The sequence below is a fragment of the Myotis myotis genome, unplaced genomic scaffold (assembly GCF_014108235.1).
Source record: "Myotis myotis isolate mMyoMyo1 unplaced genomic scaffold, mMyoMyo1.p scaffold_m19_p_6, whole genome shotgun sequence".
Taxonomy (NCBI): domain Eukaryota; kingdom Metazoa; phylum Chordata; class Mammalia; order Chiroptera; family Vespertilionidae; genus Myotis; species Myotis myotis.
In genome coordinates this window covers 21,671,972-21,698,692 of record NW_023416368.1, presented here as the reverse complement: position 1 = coordinate 21,698,692, position 26,721 = coordinate 21,671,972, and the positions used below count along the sequence as shown (strand labels likewise).

Below are 26,721 nucleotides of genomic sequence, written 5' to 3'. Positions count from 1 at the left end.
GTTTTCCTCAGTGCTAAGAGCGTCGTCGTGGGTTTGATTCTGGTCAAGGGCACATACTGGTACTTCAGTTGCAGGCTCGATCCCCAGCCCCAGTCAGGGTACATGCAAAAGGCAACCAATCGATGTGCAATGAAATGTTTATCCTACAAGTCACACTAGACTAGTCAACAGATTGATCTGTCTTGTCTTTCAGGAATGGGAAATGAAGAAGACCTAGAAAGAGGAGGAGAATTCTATCCAAAGGAAATACCAGCTTGTCCATCTAAGGCGGAAATGCTTTTTTCACAAGGAGCTACCAGAAGACTGAAAGTAGCCCCCACTCTCTGGGGCACCCAAAAGACCAGCCTTTATGTCTGCATGATCAAAAAGGGTATAGGGAGGGAAGAAGTAGAAGGGAAGAGGGAAATGAAGGGCATCCCTATATTACTTTACAGAGGGTGGGAAATGGGGGTGGAGGGAGACAGACATCTGCCCAGTTGTAAAGGTTTTGTTGAATGTCTTTGCCTTCCCTTCTGAAGAAATGAAAGCACGTGTGAATAAGCCATTCCATCCCACTCACAGCATCCCATTCCCAGTCCCTAGGGCAAAGGAAGGCAGTGCTCAAGTATCAGTGATGCAATAGAGAGAGGCGACTTGATCATCCAATCACATTTGTGTTGGGCATTATTGACAACCTTTGGGCAAGATAAATAGGCTGAAAAATCAATAGAACTATCCCTGCCTGCATAAAGGTGCACAAAAGCTATAGAGAACACGCAAATTCTACAATCATTCCTCATCTGCTTTAGGCAGATGCAGTGACCAGAACTCCAGATTTGAGTTGTTTCAAGTCGGAGATCTAAGTAAGCAGCAGGCAAGGAGAGGTTCAGTTGCTGACCTATGTTAAGCTCTGAGTGATGCTCAGCGACAGGAGCATGGATTGCTAATGTCCACAACAAGTATCGAGCTTTGTAGGGTGGGGTCATTTGCTGTCAGTCAAGTCCTTTCCCTATTTTATATGACGCTCTGGCTCCAGGAGTTATGGTTAGAAATGCAGGAGACACTCTTAACATGTTTATCCTCATCTTGCACTCAAGAGGCCCACCTGTCTGCTCTTCCATATCTGCCATCAAGTAAAACTGTCAGGGAGAACCAAGAGGACAGTGGCCCATTTCTGCCACATGAGTGCCTTTTACAAGCACTTGATATTTTTATAGAGGAGCAAGGGCCTCAAGTCCTGTACAGTCTCCTTGCTGTGCCACTAACGACTTTCTCAACACTGTGGGCATTTTATAAGTCTACATTTCCCTCCAATAAAGATAAAACCATTGAGCTGTAGGAGCTCAGAGGTTAGCTCAAGGGGAGAGAAGGGAAATCCCATAATAACCTCTGGACACTCTGCTAGAGGCTTCACATACTTGACCCTGCCTAAGGCTTTACATACTTGAGGCCTCATCCAAACGTTTCCACCCTCTGAGGTAGCTGGAGACCAGAGCAAGAAAAATAACCTGACCCAAAGCACCCAGCTGGCCAGTGATGGAGCCTAAGTTTTAGGGCCTATAGAGCCTGTCTGTATCCAGACAGGGCTGGGTTTGAGCCCTGCCTATGCCACTTAACAGCTTTGACTTCGGGAAAGTCACTTGACCTCTCTCATTCTTGTTTTCCTTGCCTATCAAAACCAGGTTAACAATAGTACGTCCCTCCCAAGACTGTTGGGGGAATTAAGTGAGATAATACATGGGAAGCATCTTACACAGTATCCAAGTAATAGTAAACATCTAGTCAATAGTGGTTCTTATTATTGACTTTTACATGGTAATTACAACCACCAAAAGCTATAAGGCAACAATCTGTAACTGAGTTTTCATCCAGATTCCACCTGAGTATCTTCAATAGCAGGCACTCACATACTCTGGATTGTCAATATGCTTTTTAAAATGTGAATCTGAAATGTCACCTGACAACCCAATTGTGTCATTGTTTCCCATGTAGTTATTTTGAGACTACGTGTCTTTTTCCACCAATAAATCTTAAGACTGAGAGGTGGACCCTAGAAAATTAATAATTAACATTTTGAAAAGAATTTTTATTTATTTATTTAAATATATTTTTATTGATTTCAGAGAGGGAGAGGGTGAGATAGAAACATCAATGATGGGAGAGAATCATTGATTGGCTGCCTCCTGCACGCCCCCTAGTGGGGATAGAAACCTGGGCAGGGAATTGAACTGGTGAGCTCTTGGTTCCTGGGCCAATGCTCAACCACAGAGCCACACCCAGCTGGGCTAATTAACATTGAATACTACCATGCATCAGGCACTATGTTAGCCAGAGCCAGCTTCACAGGCATGCAACCTGTGCGGTCAGGCTTAGCAGGGTTCTGTGCTTGGTTGATTGCTCTGCTGTTGCCCTCTTAATAAGTTCAGAACAAGAGGTTCCACATATTCCTTTTGTCCTTTAAATCAGTGTCACCCACTGGTGGTCCGTGAGGTCCGAAAGGTTGGCGATCACTGCTTTAAATTATGTAGGCAGTCCTGGTGCTAACTAATCACTTTTCTAACTTATCCCTTTAGTCTTCACTAAAAGCCCGTGACATAGATACTGTTATCCAAGTTTTCACAGTTCAGGAAATGGAAACCAGAAAGGTTAGATAATTGGCCAAAGTCCACAGTTAGGAAGTAGTGGAGCTAGCACGTGAATGCAAGATCTGACCCTAGAGGCCTTCTCAGTTCCAAACGGATAAAGGCTCTATTTCATTCATTTCTCCCCCTCCCCTTGCATTGCAGCATTCAGAAGCACAGTAGCATTTAATAAATAGATGAATGAATGTATGCAGCACATTTGGTCTAAGTTGAGCAACTAAGAGAAGTGTAAAGAAAATGGCTAGCCCTAGCCAGGTTGGCTCAGTGAATAGAGTGTCAGCCTGCAGACTGAAGGGTCCCGGGTTTGATTCCCTGCAAGGGCATGTGCCCGGATTTCGGGCTCAGTCCCCAGTAGGGGACGTGCAGGAGGCAGCCGATCAATGATTCTCTCATCATTAATGTTTCTATCTATCTCTCCCTCTCCCTTCCTCTCTGAAATCAATAAAAATACATTTTTTAAAAAAAGAAAATGGCTAAAGCATAGATGCCAGTTCTTGCTTGTTAAATGCTTTGTTTGGTTGTTTTTCAAAGTATAGGCTCATGGATCTGAGGTGGACTTGAAGCTCCAACCTTCCCAACACTCCCAGATGTTGGGACTATCAAACTTCTAGTGTCAGATTCTTAGCGGGGACCTTGGGCAGGTTCACCAACCTCTCTGAGCCTCAATTTTCTTATATGTAAAAGGGGATCATAATCCCTTTTTAAGTCGTGTTGCTCTGCCACTAAGGCCAAAAGAAAACATAAGGTGTTAGCTTCAACACGTCTGAGTTGGGCCTTGGATAGAATATAAACATGCAAAAGACTCCAGTTCTGTCCTCATGGAATTCACAGACAAACAGAGAAAATCTGGCCCAAACAGGTACAAGTAACCCATGTTCTTGTGCATGCACTCAAATAAGGAAGGCACACTTCTCATCCTTTAAAAAATACCTTTTTAAAACCTTAGGGACTATCCAGTAACTAGTCTGGATATGCCCTCAATCCCAACCACCAGTCACATCCTTTCAGCTTTCCATACTAAATCTCTCGAAAATACATCCACTTCTTCCTATCTCTACTCATTCCATCAAATTTCATCAATTCAGTCAACAAATATTTATTGAGCATCTATTGTACTAGACGTCAGAAATCACAGCTCTGAACAAAACAGCTTCATGAAGCTCATACTCATTAGGAGAACAAGCAAAAAGAAAACAAAGCAAATAAAATACTAATATGGAAACAAAAATGTGCTGGACACACCTAAAATAGTAGCTATTTTAGATAATGTCTTTGTTGAGGTGACCCTAGAACCCTTGCATGGACTATTCCAACAGCTTGTCTCCCTACCTGTTTCTCACATCCTGAAATCTCCACCCTACAGCAAAGTGACTCCTTTAAACATGTACAGGCTTTGTAGCATGTTCCCATTGCAATCAAAATAAGACTCATTCAAAAATTTTTGAACTACATCAGGGTACTGTTCACAGACCAAAAAGAAATCTCTACCCTAACGGAACTCACATTTTAGTGGTGTGGGGGCGGGGGGGTGGGGGCGGAGGGGTGAGAAAATTGGAGGAAGAAAAGCAGGGAACAGTGATGGAGGAAGGAGGGGTGTCAGGACCCAATATTTTATTTTATTTTCAACATATATTGTTATTGATTTCAGAGAGGGAGAGGGCGAATCATTAATCAGCTGCCTCCTGCATGCCCCACACTGGGGAATGACCGCACAACCCAGGCATGTGCTCTGACGGGAATCGAACCACTGAGCCACACCTGCCGGGCTGGATCCTGTATATTAAACCCATCGGTCAATGCCTAACCTTACGTCTTACGTTGTCACCACCCCTTCCTCCAGCATTTCAGTCTTTCTCGCAGTACTCTTCCTCTCCACCGGACTATTGCAGAAGCTGCTTACTACTACCTGAACTACTTTCCTGCTCTTTCATCTCACTCCACAGCTTTCAATTCAAATACTATTTCCTTTAGGAAAACTCCCCACATTCGGCCATAATGTATTAGTCTTCCGCAACACCATAACCCTCACCTTTAAACTTCGGTCCTATTTTGACTTTATATCGCGTTTGCATTTGTTTGTTTATAATTTCACATAAGCTCCAAAGGAGCACATCTGGGATCCCCGTGGAACCCGCGGCTAGCACCGCGCCTACGCCGTTGAAACAGAAACACATACAACGTGCAGAACCCACCGAGGACCGGAAGTGTTGCGCCCCCGGCGCGGTAACAGACTGGCGCACCGGAAATGAACGTTTGCTTCCGGCATCCGGGAGAGGGAATCGCCCGCGAAGGCTGCCGGGAAGCGTGGTTTTTGGAGTGAGCGCGTCTCGTCACTTGGAACCAGTGCGCGTGCGCTGCCTCTGTCGGCCTAGGTCGGGAACATGGCCGCGCGGTCCTTGTGGGCGTTCCGGCGGCGGGTGCAGCACCTCTTGGCCTCCACTGCCGCGTCCGATGGCAGGTAAGCCAGCGGAGCAGGCCGTGGGTCGGGGACGTGAGGACAATGCGGGATGAGCGAGTCGCAGGGCCAGTTGTGGACAAAAGGACTCACCAAGCCTCTCGGCCACTCCGATCAGGCGCTCGCCGCCCCATTTTACAGAGCAGCAAACTGAGGCCCACAGCCGCGCTTCACTGCCCGGCGGAGCAGGTGGGAAAACCCGAGGTCACGTCCTCGGAGGCGGGTGATCTCTTCAGCCCCGAACATGGGTTGAACTGGGCAGGTACCTCTCCCGGCCGCTTCCCCGCGGCTGTGGTGTCTGTGGGTAGATGGGACCCTCTTCCCGACTCCTGTGTGACTCCGGCCGCCCCTTCCCCGTGTTCCGGGCTTCGCTTCACCTTCAGGAAAAGGAGGGCCTGGCATTGGTGTCCCCCCCAATCGCCCTTTCCCCTGCCTTTGGGGGGTCTGTGAAGTTCCAGTTGCTGTTTTTATCTATGGGCTGCGGCCGTTTTTATCGATCACTTATGCCGATGGAAGAACTATGGGCAATTTTTTGTATTAGTCCCGGTTTAATTGAGGAAACTGAGGTTTGGAAAAGTTGAGTAACTTCTCGGAATACTATTCCAGACGGGAAACCATCCGGGGCCCCAGAATCGGCGCTTGTAATTAGGAAGCGACGTTAATTATTCTCAGGAACAACTCCCTGTGGGCTACTTCTTCCTCGGAATGAAGGAAATGGCTGAGTATGTGGGTGGGTCAGGTTGGACCTCTGAAATGTAAATTAATCCGCGGGGGAATCCGAAAATTTACTGTCTGCAAAGCTATTTGTCATCTTTTTCATCTTCACACACCTGCCCCGGCAAGCACCCCGCCCTAACACCTGGGTGAGAGGTTGCATTCGGGCCTTTTTCAAAGTCTTTGTGGCAGTTTGTGGTGTGGGGAAGTGACCAGGAGAAAAATGGCTCCTCCTGATCAAATGCACCCCCACTCCAGTTCTGAAGGGATTGCCACACTCCCCTCTCTTCCAGGACTTGAGGTCCGGCCACCTCCTCTCTGTTGAATAAGTATGGTTTATTAGGGGTTTACGAAGAAGAAGCTATTTCATGTGTATAATCTGACACCAGTGGACTCGGGCCTGGCCTGGAAAGTCTGGGAATATGAAAGTCTTGCCGACACTTTATACTGGCTGTTCCCTCTTCCCTTTCTTGAAGCAAAACTCCTTTACCCTCTTTGAACCTTTGCTCGGATGTCACCTCAATGAGCACTCCTCAGTCTAGGCCAGTTTATGTGAGTAAACCATTTTTAAAGAGCTTTTTTGTACTCACAGATTGATTTTCTTGATAATTTTACTTACCATCAAATGACGAGGATCCAGGAGGTGTATTGGAAACCTCATTGAAGAAAAGGTCAGAGGTGCTGCAATCCAAGATCTACAAACTAGCCCCAACTCCACATTTCCTCCTCATAAACTGAACCCGATGGCAAACATTTTCGCTGTATAAAATTGTAGGTTATACGTATAATTAAATACAAAGATCTTCCTTACTCACTTGTTTATAATTCACAGTCCATTACATATAGTGTTTTATGCATATTTAGTTGACTTGATTTTGCATATAGGTGAGTTTCCATCTCAGAATTTTTCTTATTCAGCACAGGTTCTCTTCTCTAAAAGCCTTACAGTTTACAATCAAGAAGATTTAGAATTCTAGATCTAACTTCAGTTTGATAAAGTCCCTGTACTGGGCTTTATTTTCCCCAACTATAAAATCAAGGATTGAACCAGCTTTATGGCTTTGTATTTTGAATTCCCCCAACTGATAAATGCCCCCACTGAATCTAAGTATCAGAACTTGGATTCTTCTTGATAATTTTTGTGTCCCCATTTCTGGCTATTTCTACTGCCTGGTGCCAGTATCCTGGCTCCATAGAATACTAGCTATGTGATCCTGAACAAGTCTTAAGCCTCGCTGAGCCTCAGTTTTCTCATCTGTACAATAGGAATGATCATAGTACTTATCTCACGCATTGTTATGAAATGAAAAGATGATTTAAGTAAAATCTTGAAAACAGTCTGTAGTGCTTAGTAAGCATTTTATAATTGTTCATATTGTTACTGTGACTGAAAACACTTGTCTTGAGTTCAGTCTGGAAACTTCCAGTCTCCGAACTCCGTTGTAACTGTTGACTGTTTATGATGGCATTTCTTCATTATGCGCTGTCTCCCTCCTACTTCAGGGGCTGCCTGCATCCTTTCAGCACTGCCACCCAGAGAACTGCGGGTGAGGACTGCAGCTCTGAGGACCCTCCTGATGAGCTTGGGCCCTCTCTTGCAGAAAGAGCCTTAAAGCTAAAAGCTGTTAGACTGGAGAAGGAAGTCCAGGATTTGACCGTGAGTAGATTTTATATTATGTGCTCTTCACATTCTCTCTCTGGTTAAATATCCAAGTAAAGTTTTTTATGTCAATTATCACTGACTAAGGATAGCAATCTCTTTCAATTCCCTATTTTGTTACAGTATTTAGATATTTTATATTTTGGAAGCTTCAGAGGAGGTACAAGGCCTGGCATGTGATTGACAATAAATATTTGTTGAATGACAGGTTATTTATCATTATACTCTGCTGATCATACTACATTTGGCATACTGCTCCCAGTACTGGGTTGACAAACACACTTTGGTGAAGATAGATATTAGAGTAATTGCAAAGCAAGACCAACATATGGTAAGGAGGTTGGAAGGCATGTTCTATGACAGCATTTAAAGGAACCAGGGATTATAAAAATGAAAGAGACAAAGACTAAAGAGACTAAAGTAACTGCCTTCAAATAGATGACACATTTTTTAAATGTACTTTTGTTTGTCTTAGAGTTCAATTCAGTGAACAAAAGTTGGACAGTGATAATGTTGGCTGAATGTGAAAAAGAAAGCTTTTTCTCAAGATGAGCTTGAAAACTGTTGATATGTTCAAGCTAGCAGGCTAAATGACAGCCTTTCAGGGCTTCTTTTAAGAGTAGGTTCCTGCTTTGACTGGGCATTTGGAGTAACTGATAAAAGATTCCTACAATTTCTTTTCTTTTTTCTTTTTTCTAATTAAAAACCTGTCACAAGGCTAAAATTTGTAAAGTATGCAAAAATATTCTTTCCTACCAAAAAAGCATGTGTTTTCTCATCATATTAACTTTGCTTGTCATGGTCAGGTGAGATACCAGAGAGCTCTAGCTGATGGTGAAAACATAAGAAGGCGAACCCAGAGATGTGTAGAAGATGCCAAGATATTTGGTGAGAGATTTATTCACAATAAAGAGTACCTTTAACTTTAAGGCTACTTACCAACAGTTCTGCAAACTGAACATAGTGAGAACCCATCTGAGTCCTTAACTGATCCCTGCCCTACCCTTCCATTATTACCATAGGCTTTCATGCTGCTTTGGGGGAATGTTGTCAAGTGAACCATTTACTAAAATAACGCTTGTCTTTAGTTTGACCAAACCTTCGTTATTTCCTTTTCAAGCATGACAGTTAACACTCTAGTGCTCATACAAACAATTGTGTTTAACTCATTAACAAGTGAATCATTAAGATGGTCAGAGAAGAATCCATAAAACAGACACATTGGCCATCAGGACTGCTGAAACTTGCTTCATAGCAGCAAAATTGGCCTATACAGTGCAATAATCAATTGTATCTCCACCAAACTATATTTACGAGTGTGGACAAGAATTATTTGCATTATTCTCAGTATTCTACAACTTGCTAAATTATAAAATAACTCAGAGACTAAAGCTTGGACCATATGGAAGCAGAGAACCCTGGGAGCTGTGCTAGATCACATTAATTTCTCTTTGGTCCATTTCAAAGTCTTTCAGAAATTTTTCTCTACATGCATCTTGTTCCAAATGTGTTCATAACAGTGTTAGTTGAGTAACAGGGCTTCAAAGGTAAAGGGCAAATCTGTGACTATTTGCTGTGCTCACAAGTTATTAGGTAACATTATACTTTCACTATACATAGAAGGAAGTGCCTGAAGGGCCCTTGGATCTCTCTGGTCCAGTCTTCTTTTACAGATAAGATGACAAAAGTGAACTTGTGATAGATGTAGACCGAGTTCATTACCTCCTGACCCCTAAGCTATTATTCTTTCCTATTCAATCCTCAAAATAAACCATTCTTTTGACTCACCTTTAGCATGGTCTTTTGTCAACTAATTTTTTATTATTGCCTCCCATGAAATGCTAATGTCTTGTCCCCATTGAGAATGCATGCCTCAACATAACTGAGACAGGCAGAAATTTTCAAAATTTACATAACTCAGTACTAAAAATGAATAGCAACAAAAATACAAGGCATAAAAATGGTTTTAAAGGACCAATTCCTGAGCCCATTATAAATAGTCTTTCCTAGTTCTTGGGTTCTACATCTGCCTACCATCCTAGTAGGCTTCCTAGTCATGTGCCTTCCAAGAGAAACTGGCTTGTCAGTTGGGTTGATGATGATCCCTGAGTCCTGTGTGGCAATCTTCCCACTCCCTGGTGTGGCCAGTACACTAGTCACCTCTCTGGGCCTTCCCCAGACTCCACCCCCAAAGGCAGAGTGGTTTCCTCATAAACATTAAAAGTGTCTGGTTTCTCGGTAGGAATTCAGAGCTTCTGTAAGGACTTGGTAGAGCTGGCAGACATTTTGGAGAAGACTACAGAGAGCATTTCTGAGGAAACAGAGCCTGGGGACCAGAAGCTCAGCTTGCAGAAAATCTTCCGAGGATTGTCGCTTTTAGAAGCAAAGCTGAAAAGTGTGTTTGCCAAGCATGGCCTGGAGAAGATGACCCCCATTGGTGACAAATACGACCCACATGAGCATGAACTCATCTGTCATGTGCCGGCTGGTGTTGGGGTGCAGCCTGGCACGGTGGCATTAGTAAGGCAAGACGGCTACAAGCTTCATGGCCGCACCATTAGACTTGCCCAGGTGGAAGTGGCAGTGGAGTCTCAGAGAAGACTGTGAATGGGCCGTGAGGAACTGAATGTCCTTCAGAGTGCAGCCACTTGTGTTTCCTTTATTTATTAAACTAGGTTTGTATTGTACATGAGCTACTTCATGTGATCTTTTTGGGTTTAGTCATATTGGCTTTCTTTCTAAGACACTCTGTTGATTTACTGTGACCTGTTTGGTCTGTCTCATCAGGAGTCTTGCCATTGGGCATTTGAACAATGTGACAAGTGTTCCTATGGCCTTTATCAAAATATGTTAAAGAAAATTATCTTTACATTTGTACTCTGATGACTTTCAATCCAAAATCTTTGTAAAAGTTGGAAATGAATATATGTTTACGTATTTTCAACTGAATATTCCTTTCTAATAGTCCCCATAACAGGAATTGTATAGGATCTTGTATTTTGTGGGGAAAAGGATTGATTCAGCATTTGGGTACTTAGGTGATAAAGCTTTATAGTTGTATGAATTTAGATCATTTGGGTTAATTTTTATGTACATAGATTTTCAGACTTTACCTTTTTAAATTTTATTTTCCTTTAAGCCATTTTTGTCCTTAAAGTTCCTGCCAGGTAGACATTATATTCACACTCATTGTCTTTTTCTGATTCCCATTTATAAGGGCTAAAGACCTCGGCAAAACTTGGAAGGCAGGGAACATTGAGAAATTAAGATACCCAATTCCCTTTATGTCACATGTATGCAAACGTATCACCCCTTTAATGTATTGACTTCCTAGAGTTAATGAGTCTATATGTTTATTTGTTATTCTTTCAGTCTTACTTCTTATAACTGGTGTTCCATAAAATGTGTTCAATGTATGAGTTAGTGAATGGATGATACATCAGACTTTAGAAAGGAGGTCACTTATGGCTATTTTAATGCTAGAAGAGGCCTTAATTATAAACTAATTTCACCCTTTCCACTTTTTCTGGCATATGAAAACAGTGTTTTTAGAATTGGACAAAAAAAAAAAAATTCTCTAAAACTAGTGAACTAAATTTCACTGAGAACTCAAATAAGGAACAACTAGATAACTTTAACAGCTCTTTAATGAACATGCAAAAATGTTCCCAGCGGACAACTAAGTGTTAGCTGTTCAGATCGCATAGGTTTAGGGTTGTTGTTTTTTCCCTTCATTGTTTTAATTGCGTGGGTTTAGGTTTAAGTTAATTACCCATAAAATAAATCCATTTCTACTGGAACTCTGTGACTGCTTCCAGTGGAGTGGTAAAAGTTATCCTCTTAGACATACATAATTCTAGGACACTACACAGACTTAGATCAATAGAGCCATCTGCCTATGAGCCCTACCATCTCCATCAGACTTAGACACTTTAAAAAAGAATGCATGCTCTTAAAATGCAAACAAAACACTGGTGGTAAGATTTTAAAACCAGAACCTCTTAGCATCTGCTAAGTGCATAGTATAAATTTAATGAGCATTCAGATTTCACAATAGGAATTTGTCTTTGTTTTGGCCTGTGTTCCTTTGAGATTGACAGATGGTGACAATAAGAAAATAAGCCAATTATATTTATTCATGTGCCCTTGGATTACAGGCTATCATTACCAGTGAATTAAAATAACCGTAATTTTCGGTATGGAATGTTCTGATTACTTGAAGAGTTTTCTAATATTCCTTGCAAGCTCCTGTTTTAGTAGTTTGAGAATAATTTTAAATTCTTTTCTTATTTAGTAGTTTTGTGGACTTAAAAGTGTAAATTTAGAAAATGGAGCTAGACAGTACGAATCTCGAGTTGAAGGGCTTTTGAGAGCTAGAGCAGCATAATCAAGCATAGGCTTGGTAGGTGTATACCTGAACATAAATCCCAGCTCAGTCGTCATAACCTTTGGCCCCATTCATCTCACCCTTCTGAGCCTGCTTCCTTATTTGTAAAAATGGTTATAATCTTCTCACAGTATTGTGAGGATTAAATGAAATGTGTAACTTGCCTATTTTAGTAGGCCCTCAAATATTTATTTTTATTGCTTTTTATTATACACATTGTTTTTCCTGTTTTTATAGCTGCCTAAAGTCTAGGGAAAGGGGAATACTGGTTGAGAGGTACTTAACTATTCAAACTTACAAGCTAATCAGAGTGATGTATTTTTCTTCCAGCTTCTGGTTGTTTTGGGGTTTGGTTTTGTGTGGGTTTGTTTTTTTTAAATCATAATGCAAGAAATCCACATTTAGACTGATTGAGCAAGAAAATTGTGTTGGTGCTCTGAATCATTTTCACCTTGATGGTAATGTGAAAAGACATTGGCTTGCAGTGGATATGGGACGAAACTTTGGCTCATGTAAAGAAGGGGTCTTGGTGTTTTGGTACTTGGATTCTAGCAGATTTTTCCCACTGCCATAAAGAAACCAGTCAGTACAATACTGATGTAACTTCTTTGGTGCTTTCATGGCAAAGGATTTGCTAAGTGAAGAAAGGCTCTTAAACACTAAAACAAAATCAGAGAGGGAAAACTAAGGATGATATATGATGTTCAGAAATAACGAATAAAACCCAACTTGAAATAACTGCAATTCACATGTGTAGTGTCTTTGTTTGACTAATTCATATTGTTCATTGATATGCTGTGGCCACTTCAGTGACTGTGACCCACCGTGTTTGGTGCTCAGTGGCAGTACCTTGAGATTTCACAGCAGCCCAGCCAAATGGATGCAGTGAAGGCCTTCCCCACCCTCCCCTGGTGTTGAAGTCTTGTCTGTTTTTATAGCTCCTTGACCTGCTGCTTTCTGATTCCTTTGTATTTTTTAGATCTAGACTCCTGTTTTTGCCTTCCTCTCTAGAATTGCCTTATTTTCTCGTGCTTGCTTCTTGGTTCTAATTGTCTTGTCTGCTCTAAACACTTAACTTGAACTGCTGGATGTTTTACCATCCTCAACCAGATTACTAACACGTGACCTTGTCCTTCCCAACCTCTGCCTGGCCTTGTTTTTACCTCTGCTCAGCTGACTTCCACCTACCCAGCCTCCTGGCTGAGTGGCTTTCTTTGGAGCCAGCCTTTCCTGCAGTGTGGCCTTTCATTTTCATTCTTCTGCACACCCTGACTCCAGGATCTGTTGTTTCCCATATTCCCAGTGTTAGTCGGTAAGTAAATTCTAATTCCTATGTACTCAGACTTTGTCCACATTCTTAATTTCACAGTGGAGGTTTTAAAACATGTGAAAACCGGGCTCCAAATTTCCTTGAGTTTGAACTTTGTGATTGACCAATAGAATACAGTAGAAGTGACACTGCCAGTTTCTTGACACAAACCTTCTGTCTCTGGATGGTCACTCTTAGAAGCCAGCCACCAAACCAAGAGCAAGCTGAAGCAGCCTGTGGGGTAGAACTGAGGGCCCTACCTAAGCTGGCCCAACCCAACTGACAGCAGCACCATCTTGCCAGCCATCTTGAAAGTGGGTCCTTCAGCCTCACCGGACACCACGTGGGACAGAGATGACCTGATCTCACAGCCCCGCCCAAAGTGCGGGTTTGGGACAAATAACTTACTTTTAGCCACTAAGTTTTGGGGTAGTTTGTTATGCAGCAGTAGATAACTGGTAGAGTCACCCAACCTCATCCCCAGTCTCACTAGTTGTTTTAACACCGCTGCCTCTAGAATCATGCCTCTGCTTTCCTCGTACAGCTTTTTTGAACTCGTCCTACAACTTTGATGCGCTCACACTGCCAATGTGATGTTAGGATTGGAAGAACTTCCTAACAGAAGAAAACACAGCTCTAGATTCTAGAGTTTTCAAGGACCCTGAAATTACAAGCAGAGCGAAGAAGTTGTTTTAAAATTAATATGATTTACCCTACAAAAAACCTACACCATTAAGTCAGCACAGAAAAGAGCTTTGCTCAAAAAAAATTTAAGGAATTTTTTGAGTCTTTGGAAGTAAACTTAAAAGACTTTGCATTCTAACACAAACATAGCCAAAGTTTTGGGGTGTTTTTTTGTTTTTTTTTGTGGGGTTTTGTGTGTGTGTGTATATATATATAATATTAGGAATGTTTGTTTATTCATCTACCACTTTACTAGTAATCCGGTTTGGCCCTCTTACGACACAAAGCTAGTTTAGGACCTCAGCTATAAGCTCCGTTACTATTCTCTGAATCCCTTCAATCTCTTCTCTTAGCCATAATCTAACAATATGGATTTTACTTATTTATCCCCAATTTTATTCCCTGCTAGAGGAAATCTGTCTTTCAGTGTGGCAAACTATCCACACTGACTAGTCCTGTTTTCTTCGAGGGTGAAAATGGAGGTTTATCCCTTCCTTTTTACCTTCCTTCACTGTGAGTGGATGACGTCCTTCCCTTTAGTTTGTTTTGTCTTGTTTTTAAGTAGGAGGCTTAGTGACTGACTGTGTAGAAACGGCAAGTAAACGTAACAGCAGTATCAGAAGCATATACAGAGGGTAACCCTGGCTGCATGCTTGGTCAGCAATTTCCAGCATTTGCAGACAATACCAAGCATTTTCACATTCCTTGTGTCACGTGATCATCACAACCCCCTAGGAAGGTTGAGCAGGGAAACTGACAGACACAGAGGAGGCACTTTACAGAGCTAGTACCTCTCAGAGGCTGGACTTGAACCGAAGTCGTCTAAGCTTGAGTTCTTCCTCTTCCACCAATCTTCTTGCAGCAGGACCCAGGTCCTGATGCTGAGCACCCGAAAAGTGCACACCTGGATAAGCCAACCAATGACGAGCCCAGATCCAGGAGGCGGGACGGGGAAGCTGCCAATGACAGAGCCTGCCCGAGAGAGATGCAGCCTGTGCCGGAGAGGGACGGCTGCTCGTCCAATGAGAGGCTGTGAGCCGAGAGGCTGGAAGGCGGGACGGCCCGTGTCGCTCCCGGGCGGGGCGGTGAGCCCAGCACCAGCGCGAGCACCGGACCCCGGCGTGCTGCCCCCGTCGCCGCCCGCCATGGCCCGCGCCGCTCGCTTCCTCGCCGCGCTGGCCGCGCTCCTCGCCGCCGCCGCTGCAGGCGGAGACGCCGGGCCTAGTAAAATCGGTGCGGGAAGGACGCGATGGGGTGCTGAGCTGGGGAGGGCTGCGCGGGAAAAGGGTTCTCAGCCGGCAGCAGCTGGGTGGGGGATGGGGAAGGCAGCTGGGCGATGGAGGGGTCCCCGGGAGAGGAGCTGGGTGGGGAGGAGGCGAGGGATTGCGACTGGGCGCGGGAGGGGACCGCAGCAGCAAGGTGCTGCTGCGGAGGGTGGCATGGGCATGTGTCGAGGCTATCTGGGGTGGAAAAGGGGCTTGGGCAGGACTGGCCAGTGATCTCACCGAAAAATTACGAAACAGTGAGCATCTGTCATGGACCAGGCTCTTTGTCAAGTGCCCCCGATAACAGAGGTCAGGGTGTGCGAGACTGGCACGCACAAAGCTGATTGAAGGCCTGGGTAGCAGGCACGGCGCTCCTAGTTCCTGCAGAAGAAGACTGCACAATACCGGGAAGTTAGTGCTAAGGCTGTGAGTACCCTGCTATAGAGGAAGGGCGCTTCACGCCAGCCTCTGATGGCTCTGGGGGGGCCCTGGGGCGCTTCTGGAAGCAGTACCTAAACCAGGCCTCTGGGAGAGTAGGAGACAGCCCTAGTGGAGACAGAGCCCAGGGTAGGTCTGCTGGAGATTTGCTGAGTGGCAGACTGGGGAACTTTTTAATAGCAGTCATTTTATAGTATTTGTGTGTGTTGTGTTTTGTGGGTTTTGCCTGTTTCCCCCCATCCCCCGTTATTTTATTTTGAAAAATTTCGAATGTCCACTGACGTTGAAAGAATTTCACAGTGATCATCCCTCTACCCACCACCTGGTTCCTGCCATTACCAGACTGCTACTCTACTCGCCTTCTCACACACCTGTCCACATCCATGCGCCCATCTGACATGTTAATGGATTTCAAAATAAACTGCAGGCATCAGGACGCTTTGCTAAGCACTACATCATGCATGTCATTGACTAGCCTTCCCCATATTTGTTTACAAGTTTTTTTTTCCTCTTAATTGTCATTTTAACTCAACATGACTCAAAAGATTGTCATGTCCCTCATGGAAAACTTCCATAGGTTGGCAGAGGTGGCGGGCTTCTGGTGTGGGGGAGTAGGAGCCCCCACTCCACTCTTCTGTGAGCCCCACTTGGCAGGGAGGGATGTCCCATGGGAGCACCACACACTTAGGGTCAGCGCAGTGCTAAGGCGTCTTGGGTTACAAAGCCACAGCTCAGGCCACAAAGGGTTAAGACAGACTGCAGCATGTCAGAAATCAATTTGGGACTGAGAGTTTAGGATTTTCTAAAGAAAGACTCTTGAGGGCCAGCATGGCCAAAGAAGACCTTGTGGAGAAGGTGGGTTTTGAGCCAGGCTCTGAAGGATGGGGAAGAGTTAGGCAGGCAGTATCTGGAGGTGCTGGGCAATCTTCCTTCTCTGGGGAATGGACAACAGAGCAGGACACCCACTGACCACTGGGGAAGGCTCAGGGCCTCCTCCCAGCACTATTGTTCCTGGCAATGCGAAGCTTGCTGCCTGCATCGTTCCAGCTGGCCCTGCCTACCTTGCCCCAGGGGTCATCTAAAGCAGGACACTTGGCAATGCCCGGCTGCCCGTGGCTTCCTGATTGTCCTCAGCTCTCTGACAGGAGCCTCCGTCCACCCTGGTGGTCTGAGCTCTACTCACACCATAATGAGGAGCTTCCTGTTAGCGTGGCTTAACCCTCAGACTGCTGCAGGGTCACATCTGAACCCCTCGGTGTGCGTTGGACCCTTGAAATCCTCCGTAGTTCCACACGCTGCCCTGCTCACGCTCTTCTCTCTGTGGAGAAAGTGTCTCTGCTCACGGGCTTCCAGGTTGTCCTCCAGAGTCCCACCCAAGCGACCCGCCTCCTGTGAAACCTGTGTCTCCCCACCCCCGGGCAGGACTCATTGCTTCCTCCTCAGGATTCCCTGGAACCCTGTTGTCGCCCTTAGTCACACATTGTCGTAGCTGCTTGTGCATGAGTCTGTCTGCCCCTCTCTGCCTGGACTCAGGACAGAGGCCCTGTCTGATTCATCGTGTGCCCCAGAGAGTGGGTGTCAGTTCATGAGTGTTGAGTGATCCAGGTGTTCTGCTTCCCTCTGACCCTTGGGCAGCTTCCAGGCCTGGTGATACCGGTTTCTCTGGAAAAGTGGCCAGTTTGGGGCTCTGTTGCAAATGGAGGGGAGGGGAGACACTGGTTTGAAACGGTTGGTGGCATTCTTGGAAGTAGCTTTGTCAATACCAAGAAGGGGGAAGTGGTTTGGTTTGTTTTCTCAAGGTACAACAAATACTTAATGAACTCTCCTGCCTGCCAGGCTCTGGGGGCGGAGTGACCTGCTGTCAGTCCTCAAACAGCATTGGAGCAGAACGTGCCAAGGACCTGGCCAGGGGTCAGACAGCGTAATGCGGAAATATGCCGGAGGGACGCCTGACTCGTCAGGTGGGCCAGGCAAGCCAGGCAGTGGCATGAGGGCCCTAGAAGCCAGAGAGGCAGAGGTGACGGCGCATTCCTGGTAAAGGGAGCAATGCAGTCACATGCTCCACAGAGATAAGAAGGGTTTGCAAGGGTGGGGCAGGGGACTGGAATAAGTACGCGGAGGCCAGATGATAAAGAGCCTTGCATTTTTGCCTACTGGACAGGAGCTGGTGGTTTCAGGGTCCACCGTAGGTCTAGGAAGGACAAATCACACCAGATTTATCTTATTTTCTTTTTGACTAGAGTTACTAGCTGGACTGTCAGATGAGAGGATCAGCTACATGGTGGGTCGGGTGTCAGGCCAGTTCAGTAGCTTCAGAGCTGCCTTACTGTCCTCTCACAGTCCTGTTTTGGATTCGTATCTAGATTCGTATCTATCCAGATGGTGGTTTCTAGTAGCACCTCACAGCCCTGTGCGGTGAGACGTTTTTTATCAGTGACTTGAATAAGATACTGATGGCGTGTGAACCAAGTTTGCGAAGGGAAGAGGTGTAGGAAACACAAGGGATGATAGGACCCAAAAAGACCTCCAAGAGCTGAAACTTTGTAACAAGAGCCTAAACTGGAATAAAGTGCCCTATACGCTTCTGAGCAACCCATCACAGGGTGCTTTCTCGTCTTGGCCAAGACAGATATAGAAACGATGTGTCAAGTAATAGGTTGGACTCGACCAAGGGTTGGCTGACTTCTTCCGGAAAGGGTCAGAGAGTAAATATTTTAGACTTTGCAGGCCTTATAGTCTCTGTTGCAACTACTCAACTCTGCCTCACAGGCAAGCAGCCAGAGACAAGCTAAAGAACAGGCTGCGTTCCAATAAGACTGTTTGCAAAAAAACAGGCATCTGCATAGATTTCACCCATGAGCTCTAGTTTGCCAAACCTTGGGTTAAAGAATGGTTTCCAAATACTGATCTACCTAATAGTACCTGTCAGTGACCAAGTTTTCTTTTCTTTTTTTAAAAAATATATTTTATTGATTTTTTACAGAAAGGAAGGGAGAGGGATAGTTAGAAACATAGATGAGAGAGATACATCGATCAGCTGCCTCCTGCACACCCCCCACTGGGGCTGTGCCCGCAACCAAGGTACATGCCCTTGACCGGAATCAAACCCAGGACCCCTCAGTCCACAAGCTGACGCTCTATCCACTGAGCCAAACCGGCCAGGGCATGACCAGGTTTTCATAGTGAAATAAAAATAGGGACAATGTAATGCGTTTTGTATCAAACTAAATTTATTCTCTTTAAATGATCATCCTGAAATTTGAGGTCCCCGCTTTTTTGCTGCTAATGTGTGTGTGTGTGTGTGTGTGTGTGTGTGTGTGTGTGTGTGTGTGTTTCCTTTTACAAAATGAGAGTTACAGTAGTTGGCAGTCTTCATATTGTCCTTTGCTCTTGAGTATTCGCTTTACTAACAACTAGTCCACAGATTGCCTTTCTGAGGTGTTCTAACTCTATGCAAGTGCCTGGGAATCTTGTCCCAGGCGGCCGTGAAGGTGTGTCCTGCAGTCTCATGCCCATATTCTGTCTCTCTCCTTGCCTGCCTCCCGGACCTGTTGGCAGCCGTGGTTGGAGCTGGAATTGGGGGCTCTGCCGTGACGCATTTCCTTCAGCAGCATTTCGGCCCCCGGGTGCAGATCGACGTGTTTGAGAAGGGGACGGTGGGTGGCCGCTTGGCCACCATCTCGGTCAACAAGCAGCACTATGAGAGCGGGGCCGCCTCCTTCCACTCCCTGAGCCTGCACATGCAGGACTTCGTCAAGCACCTGGGTGAGTGCACCACCCTGGGCCTCATCGTCCAGCCCCCAGGGCTGGCAGCAGCCATCAGGCCCTTCCCATATTGCCCACCCCTGATGGTCAAGGCCAGAAGGTCATGTAGCCCAATCTCCTCATTTTACAGATGGAGCAGCTGAGACCAGAGAGGGGAAGGAACTTGCCTGAGGTTACACAGTGAGTTAGTTGCAGAGCCGGGATTACAACTCAGGTTTGACTCCCAGGCCAGTTTCTTTCCCTTCCAATTTGCTGCCTCTTCATAATCATAATCGTGATGGCTTGCACCTGCTGTGTGCTTGCCAGGTACCTGGCATCCTTGTAGGTGGCACGTAGACATTACCTATAATCCTCCCTACCAGCCTGCAAGATGGGTCATATCTCCTCCTGCGGAAATTGAAGCTCAGAAAATGTATGCACCTCGGCTAAGGCCATGCAGCTAATAAGTGAGAGAGCTGGGATTTAACCCCAGTGGCATCGATCAAAACCACAAAAACGTATACTGTTCGATGCAGAAATTCCACTTCTCAGAAGTGATTATTGCACATGTGCAAAGAGGCAGACACATACAATTATCATCACAGCATTGTTTAGAATAGCAAAAGGTGGAAACTATCCTACCTGCCCACCCACTGGGATCTGAGATTAAATAATTATTGTTTAAGTATATAGACTGGTCAGCCAGATGAGGGTGTCCTTTACGTCCAGGATAGGACAATCTCCAAGACAGCAAGTCGGTAAAGTACAGAACAGTGTATAGTATGGGGGGGGGGGGGGAGACTCAGAAATATACACATTTATGAGTATTTGCACGAAATGTCTCTGGAAGGATGCTGAACAAAGATGCTGGTGACTCAGAGACAGGAATGGGAGGGTGAAGGCAAAAAAACCTGTGACTTGGGACAGGTCCTTTAACCTGTAAGCCTCGGTTTCCACATCTCTGACACCTGTCCTGCCTCTTCCCGGACCGTGAGAGGATGGAGTAAGATACACACGTGCCTGTGCTCTGCAAGCTGTAGGGCGTGGTGGCTACAAGGAGCTGAGACTCTTCCCGTGTGGTCTTGGTGCCCAGGGCTGCCATCCCAGAGCTGTCCACCCCTCATATTCAGGATGGCACCTGAATTTCACTCATGGCTGAGTGGATCCCTTTTGGAGGGGAAAAAAAAAGTAAAATAGTACATTATTTTAATCTTTATCTCCTAATTGACTAACCAGCTCCAACCTTTCCCCCGTGCATTGGTTGACTATCTTAAACAAGCAGCACAGATGGACGAACCATAGAGTTCGCATTCCCTTGAAGGGAGCCAGTCCACTTGCATCCTTCGGAAAGGCCCCGAATTTCAGCTTCAGGCACCGCTAGGTCTCCTGGGGGGCCCTCTGAAGGGGACCTGAGAGGCTCCTCCTTGTCTCCTCAGGGCTGAAACACCGGCGAGAGGTGGTGGGCAGGAGCGCCATCTTCGGCGGGGAGAACTTCGTGCTGGAGGAGACGGACTGGTACCTGCTGAACCTCTTCCGCCTCTGGTGGCACTACGGCATCAGCTTCCTGCGGCTGCAGATGTGGGTGGAGGAGGTCATGGAGAAGTTCATGAGGTAGGGCTGGGCGGAGCTGTGGGGCTTCCCAAGGGACAGGGGGACGAGGTGGGCAAGGAACCGGCTTGACTATACATTGCCCAAAAGGAAAAGGTACCCAGCACCATTCCGTCCAGGCCCGAGCAAGCACCCAGTGGGAGTTGGTATAGGCATGGTCTCTGGTATTATCACGATAGCATCCTCTTTATCTCTGCTAAGCTAAGCAGGGGTAGACTCAGGCACCTAAAGGGGATATCCAGCAGCAGGTGGGAGAGAGGGGGTGGGGTGGGGCACCCTAAAGAGCAAGGCCTTCAGAGGGGGCAGCCGGCACTCTGCTAGGCCAAGTGCGGCCGTGAGGGAATACCCACCTCATGTGGCTAGTTCTTCCAGTTTTTTCAGAAGAAGCTGAAAATCTGGAGTTACATGTGAAATCTCCCAGCTTTTCAGTGTATGCAACCCATTCTTCTTCTTAGCCGAAGGAAACATAGCTGTCGGCCGTGTGCAGCCTGCGGGCTGTCTCCCAGTTTCCCCACCTCGAACTAACACCTTTCTTCACCCTTCTCTCCTCCTTGGGTCTCAGCCCCTCCCCATCACTGCCAGAGAACAAGGCCGAGTGGCCGTGGTCACTCTGTCCCTTTCTTGCAGTTCACCTGCTTGCCACACTGGCCCCCCAGCTCTCCTTCAGAGTCCCCCGCGAAGGGTCCCCCTGCCCCTGGGCCAGGTACAGAGGCGCTCCTTCCTGTCACTGGCACTTCCCCCCTCTCTCCACTTCGCTGACTGTGCCTTTTATGGCACCTCCTCCGCATATTCTCCAGGTAGCCCCCAAACGCCATATCCTCACCACTCTTCCTTACGTTTTTCTCCCTTGTCCACTGTATGCAAACATACAAAGCTGAGTCCTCCCTTTTGTGGAGGACTCCTCCCTGTCAGCCTGTTTCCCCTTTAGTCCCAGACCCACGTTTAACTGGACACCTCCATCCGGGCATCCCGTTAATAACCAGACTCAACATGTTTGCACAGCAACCCAAGCAGAGGCAGCATGTCAAAGGCCAGCCCGCCCGGAAATCCATCAGCACATGCTCCCTGCCACTGGGGGAGTTATGGAGGGAGGGGCAAGATGCGAGCTTGGGGAGTAGGTGGCAGTCCTGTTAGATCAAGCTAAAGGAGAGGACAGGCTGGGCTGGCAGAGAGGGTGACAATATTGGCATGAGGCAGCTGCCATCGGGCCCCATGTGGTCCTAGAGAGGGGGATGCATCAGTGGGGCGGTGGCCTAGTGCCTGGCAGTCCCAGCTGCGTGAGAGGAGGACTGTGCCCTTGACAGGGAGTGGCTCAGAGAATGTTTGCAGCTGTCATTCAGCAGAGCCACCGTGTGAAGCCCAGTCTGATGGGATTCCGAGGCATTTGCCCTTCACCCTGCGCTGTCCCTTTAGGTGGGCCAGGCCCCCCACAGCCAGTGAACAGACCCAGGGGAATGTAACCATGCAGAGGAGGGTGGGTCCCTGCCGGGCCTCCCAGGAGCAGTGGCCCAGTAGCAGGTGGTCTGCCCAAAGGCCTTTCTGCGTAAGGGCTCCAGCTCCGCATCTCTCCCAGGATCTATAAGTACCAGGCCCACGGGTATGCCTTCTCGGGCGTGGAGGAGCTGCTCTACTCGCTGGGGGAGTCCAGCTTCATCAACATGACCCAGCGCTCTGTGGCGGAGTCCCTGCTCCAGGTGGGCGTCACGCAGCGCTTTATCGACGACATCGTCTCTGCCGTCCTGCGGGCCAGCTACGGCCAGTCAGCAGCGATGCCCGCCTTTGCTGGTGAGCCTGTGGCCCTCGGCCTGCCCACCTGCCCTTCCCTGCCCCACAGTGCCCAGCATGGGCTGGCTCCCCATAACAACCTCATGTCTACCTGGCTCAGTACGGCTGCCTGAGCACTTAGTGGCCCTGACCCCATTTGATTCTGGCATCGGTCCTGCGAGCTTGCAGGAGATGTATCTACCCCACTTTACAGATGGCAAAAGCGAGGCTCAGATCTCAGGTCCAGTGTGTGTCTCCTACTCCTGACTAGGTTAGTTTTAGTAACTACCCAGTGGGCCCCTGGGCCCTGGGTATTCATCTACGTATTAGCCCGCCTAATCTTCCCAGCTCATGACAACCCACTGTCCTCCAGCACAGGCCACAAGAGGGGTCATAACTAAATCTGCCTGCAGAGCCATTGGGCATGTCTTCCCCCAGGCATGGCCACCGTTCTGGCCTTGGAAGATGTGGTAGGATTTTGCTGGGGCCGTGAGAGGACGGAGAGCTGGGGCATTTAAGGCCAAGAGGTTGCACAGGCACTTGCTGGCCTCTCCTCCCAGCCTTGGCTGGGCCCTTCTCTCCTCCCGGCCTCATAACATGGAAGGGCCCAGGCTCGGTCCTTGGTCCTCTTCTCACGCGCCCTTGGGGAGCTCAGCCAGTCTCGGGGCATTAAATTCCACCCACCTGCCTCCTAAGCATGACCTCCAGCCCAGACCTCTCTCCAGAACTGCAGTCTCACATGTCAGCTGCCACCCTTATGTCTCCACTGGGACTTTTAATGGATGTCTCAGCATGGCCAAACCTGAGCTCCCGACCTTTCCTCCTGGAGCCTGCCTCTCCCAGCAGGGTTGGTAGTGACTCCTCACGGTCGCTCCTGCCCAAATCTTGATGCATTTCTTTCTCTCATACCCTCCACAAGGATATGTCAAGAAATCTCATTTGCTTTATTTCCTTCTATATCCAGAAGCCAGCAGGTTCCCACCACTGCTTCCTCCCTGGTGTAAGCAGTATCATCCCTCACCTGAATTACTGCAAGTCTCCCACCAGGTCCGCCCACACCCCCGCCCCTTGCAGGCTATTCTCACCACATCTGCTGGATGATCCTTTTAAAACAAAAGACGAGTCGTGTCAGGTCTGCCTGTGAAACTGAGTCAGGGCTCCTGTTTTCCTTCAAGTGAAACCCAAAAGTCCTCTCAGCGGCTGCTAGGCCCTACATGGTCCAGGCCCCACCGCCTCTCCCCACCCGCTCACCCCAGTCCAGCCACTCTGCCCTCCTCATCATGCCTCCAGGTGTGCTCCTCACCTTAGGGCTTTTGTGTGATCATCCCTCTGCCTGGAACAATCTTCCCCGAGACGCAGTGGTGCTAAACTCTCTCTCCCCCATCATGTCTTTGTGCAGGCGGTGCCTTCTCTTGAAGCTACCCCACCTCCTTGTCTTACCCTGCCTCTTGCCCCCAGCAGCCTCAGTCTCCCTCCCCCGCAAGCATCATCTTCTAGTGGACTATTACACTTACTTATTTTTCTCCCACTAGAAGTTATGCTTTCTGAGGACAGGAATCTCTGTCTCCCTGGTTTACTAATGTATCCCTAACACTTAGAAAGTGCCTGGACCATTGGAGGCACTCAGCCCATTTTTGGTGAATAAATGAATGAAAAGGTTTGAAATTGACAAGCTCCTTCCCAGTCTTCAGATCCTGCTATGTGTCCCCTCCTGGAGCTTCCCTGTTCCCTTTTTAGTATTTTGTGTGTATCCTTCAAAATACAATTCACATACCACACAATTCACCCATTTAAAGTTTACAATTGAGTGGTTTTGACTATATTCACAGTTGTGCATCCATCACCACCATTTTGAACATTTCATTGCCCCCAAAGGAAACCTCATACCTTTAGCTTTAGCTATCAATTCCCCAATACCCCCAGCTCTCCAGCTCTAGGCAACCACGAATCTACCTAGTGTTTCTATGGATGTGCCCATTCTGGATAGTCTGTATAAATAGAATCATACAGTCTGTGTTCTTAGGTGGCTGGCTCTTGCATTGAGCATGGTGTTGTCACCTCATAGCATTGTACCTTTGTTACATTTAATTTTGTGTGTTATGTCTCTCTGTGCCCATGGTTGTGGGGGGTCTTGGCCTGGGAGGGAGGCCAGGTAGGATGGTAGGGGATTCTTCAGCCCTACTTACTGCCCAGTGATTCTGCCCCCTTTCCCCTTTGCCCAGGAGCCATGGCACTAGCGGGGGCCCAAGGCATCCTGTGGTCCGTGGAGGGAGGCAACAAGCTGGTTTGTTCCGGTCTGCTGAAGCTCACCAAGGCCAACGTGATCCATGCCACAGTGACCTCTGTGACCCTGCAGCATACAGGTGAGCAGACAGCAGGGGGCGTGGCCACCCCACTCCTAGACAGTGAACACTTAGGCCTCTTCTGTCCCCAAACTCCAGTTTGATCTGCCTGGGAGGATTCCAAAAAACCAATGGGAAGTCCCAGCCTTGTCAAGTGACACCAGAGGGCACTGTTGTCCCAATTCCAATGTCAAAGCCAGAACACAGATTCGCATCAATCTAGCTCTATTCATTTGACCACCGTCAGCAGCGGTAGCAGAGCCAGAGCTTGAGTCTCCTGGCTCCCAGTCCAGTGCTTGCCCTGCAGCCACACCTGCATGGAAAGACGACCCCCACCATCTGGACAGCCCAGCCACACCCAGGGGTCTCACACCCTCCATTCTGGGCCCCAGATGAGAGATCGATGGGTAGAAGCCAAGAAATGAGTTGACTTTTGTGCTCTCTTCTCTCCTTCCAGAAGGGAAACCCTTGTACCTGGTCGAGTATGAGAATGAAGCGGGCACTAGCTTCGACTTCTACGACATCGTGGTCATCGCCACCCCCCTGCACCTGGACAACAGCAGCACCATCGCCTTTGAAGGCTTCGACCCGCCCATTGACGTCATCCAGGACTCTTTCCAGCCCACCGTTGTCTCCTTGGTCCACGGCTACCTCAACTCTTCCTACTTCGGGTTCCCTGACCCTAAGCTTTTCCCCTTCGCCAGCATCCTTACCACAGATTTCCCCACTTTCTTCTGTGCCCTGGACAATATCTGTCCCGTCAACATCTCGACCAGCTTCCGGCGGAAGCAGCCTCAGGAGGCAGCCGTTTGGCGAGTCCAGTCCCCCAAGCCTCTCCTTCGGTCCCAGCTAAAGACCCTCTTCCGCTCCTATTATTCAGTGCAGACAGCCGAGTGGCAGGCCCACCCCATCCACGGCTCCCGCACCACTCTCCCTCGGTTCGCACTCCACGACCAGCTCTTCCACCTCAATGCCCTGGAGTGGGCAGCCAGCTCCGTGGAGGTCATGGCTGTAGCTGCCAAGAACGTGGCCCTGCTCGCTTACAATCGCTGGTACCAGGACCTAGACAAAATTGACCAAAAGGACTTGATGCACAAGGTGAAGACTGAACTCTGAGGCCTCAGGCGAGCCTGGGAGTGTCCGTCCCCGCTGAAGATGGACCACCCCCCACAGCAGCCAAGGCTGCGCAAGCCACACTCGCCTGCCCAGCCTCCTTCTGACCCCTCCCATGTCGAGTGAAATCTCTCCAGTGGGTCCAGGCGACCTGCTCTCTGCCTCTCTATCTTAAGGATTCTCAGAGTGATTGTTCCTTTTTTGTTTTTCAATATATTTTATTGATTTTTTACAGAGAGGAAGGGAGAGGGATAGAGAGTTAGAAACATCAATGAGAGAGAAACATCGATCAGCTGCCTCCTGCACACCCCCACTGGGGATGTGCCCGCAACCCAGGTACATGCCCTTGACCGGAACCGAACCTGGGACCCTTTGGTCCGTAAGCCGAGGCTCCATCCACTGAGCCAAACCGGCCAGGGCGATTGTTCCTTTTTAAGAGAGAGAGTAAGAGAAGGGAAGGAAATTCAGACCAGTGTATTCATTTTATTTATTTTTTTAAAGGAAGAAATAAAAGTCCATCTTCTCCAGCTACTTCTGACTGGCTTTTCTAAGTAGGAGACAGAGATAATGATGGGAATGAATAGAAGACAGAACTCTGAATCCAGTTTCTTTGTTGT

At 47.5% G+C, this 26,721-nt stretch overlaps 3 protein-coding genes across 11 annotated transcripts in view; all 3 read left to right on the top strand.

Annotated features, from left to right (window-relative positions):
* Window positions 1–2,019, top strand: part of AFAP1L1 (actin filament associated protein 1 like 1) — a 59,439-nt gene extending 57,420 nt beyond the window's left edge. For all 7 annotated transcript variants that reach the window (XM_036313205.1, XM_036313203.1, XM_036313202.1 and 4 more), the window contains one exon: window positions 194–2,019. In XM_036313205.1, the coding sequence (XP_036169098.1) occupies window positions 194–217 (24 nt within the window). In that variant the 3' untranslated portion in view covers window positions 218–2,019. The remainder of the gene's footprint in view (window positions 1–193) is intronic.
* A 2,850-nt stretch (window positions 2,020–4,869) lies between these two features.
* GRPEL2 (GrpE like 2, mitochondrial) lies at window positions 4,870–12,581 on the top strand. 2 transcript variants are annotated; one of them, XM_036313207.1, is made up of 4 exons: window positions 4,870–5,079; window positions 7,294–7,447; window positions 8,257–8,338; window positions 9,693–12,581. In XM_036313207.1, exons 1-4 carry the CDS (start codon window positions 5,003–5,005, stop codon window positions 10,055–10,057), a joined length of 678 nt encoding a protein of 225 aa, XP_036169100.1. In that variant the 5' UTR covers window positions 4,870–5,002; the 3' UTR covers window positions 10,058–12,581. The 2 variants fall into 2 exon arrangements, with proteins under 2 accessions (XP_036169100.1, XP_036169101.1); XM_036313208.1 differs by lacking the exon at window positions 4,870–5,079 and adding an exon at window positions 5,276–6,342.
* Window positions 12,582–14,890: 2,309 nt separating this feature from the next.
* PCYOX1L (prenylcysteine oxidase 1 like) lies at window positions 14,891–26,396 on the top strand. Of its 2 annotated transcripts, none has more exons than XM_036315055.1 (6): window positions 14,891–15,063; window positions 19,092–19,298; window positions 20,714–20,888; window positions 22,459–22,670; window positions 24,872–25,012; window positions 25,449–26,396. In XM_036315055.1, the coding sequence occupies exons 1-6, from the start codon at window positions 14,976–14,978 to the stop codon at window positions 26,105–26,107; spliced, it is 1,482 nt and encodes a 493-aa protein (XP_036170948.1). In that variant the 5' UTR covers window positions 14,891–14,975; the 3' UTR covers window positions 26,108–26,396. The 2 variants fall into 2 exon arrangements, with proteins under 2 accessions (XP_036170948.1, XP_036170949.1); XM_036315056.1 differs by lacking the exon at window positions 14,891–15,063 and adding an exon at window positions 15,293–17,550.
* The last annotated feature ends 325 nt before the right edge of the window (window positions 26,397–26,721 follow it).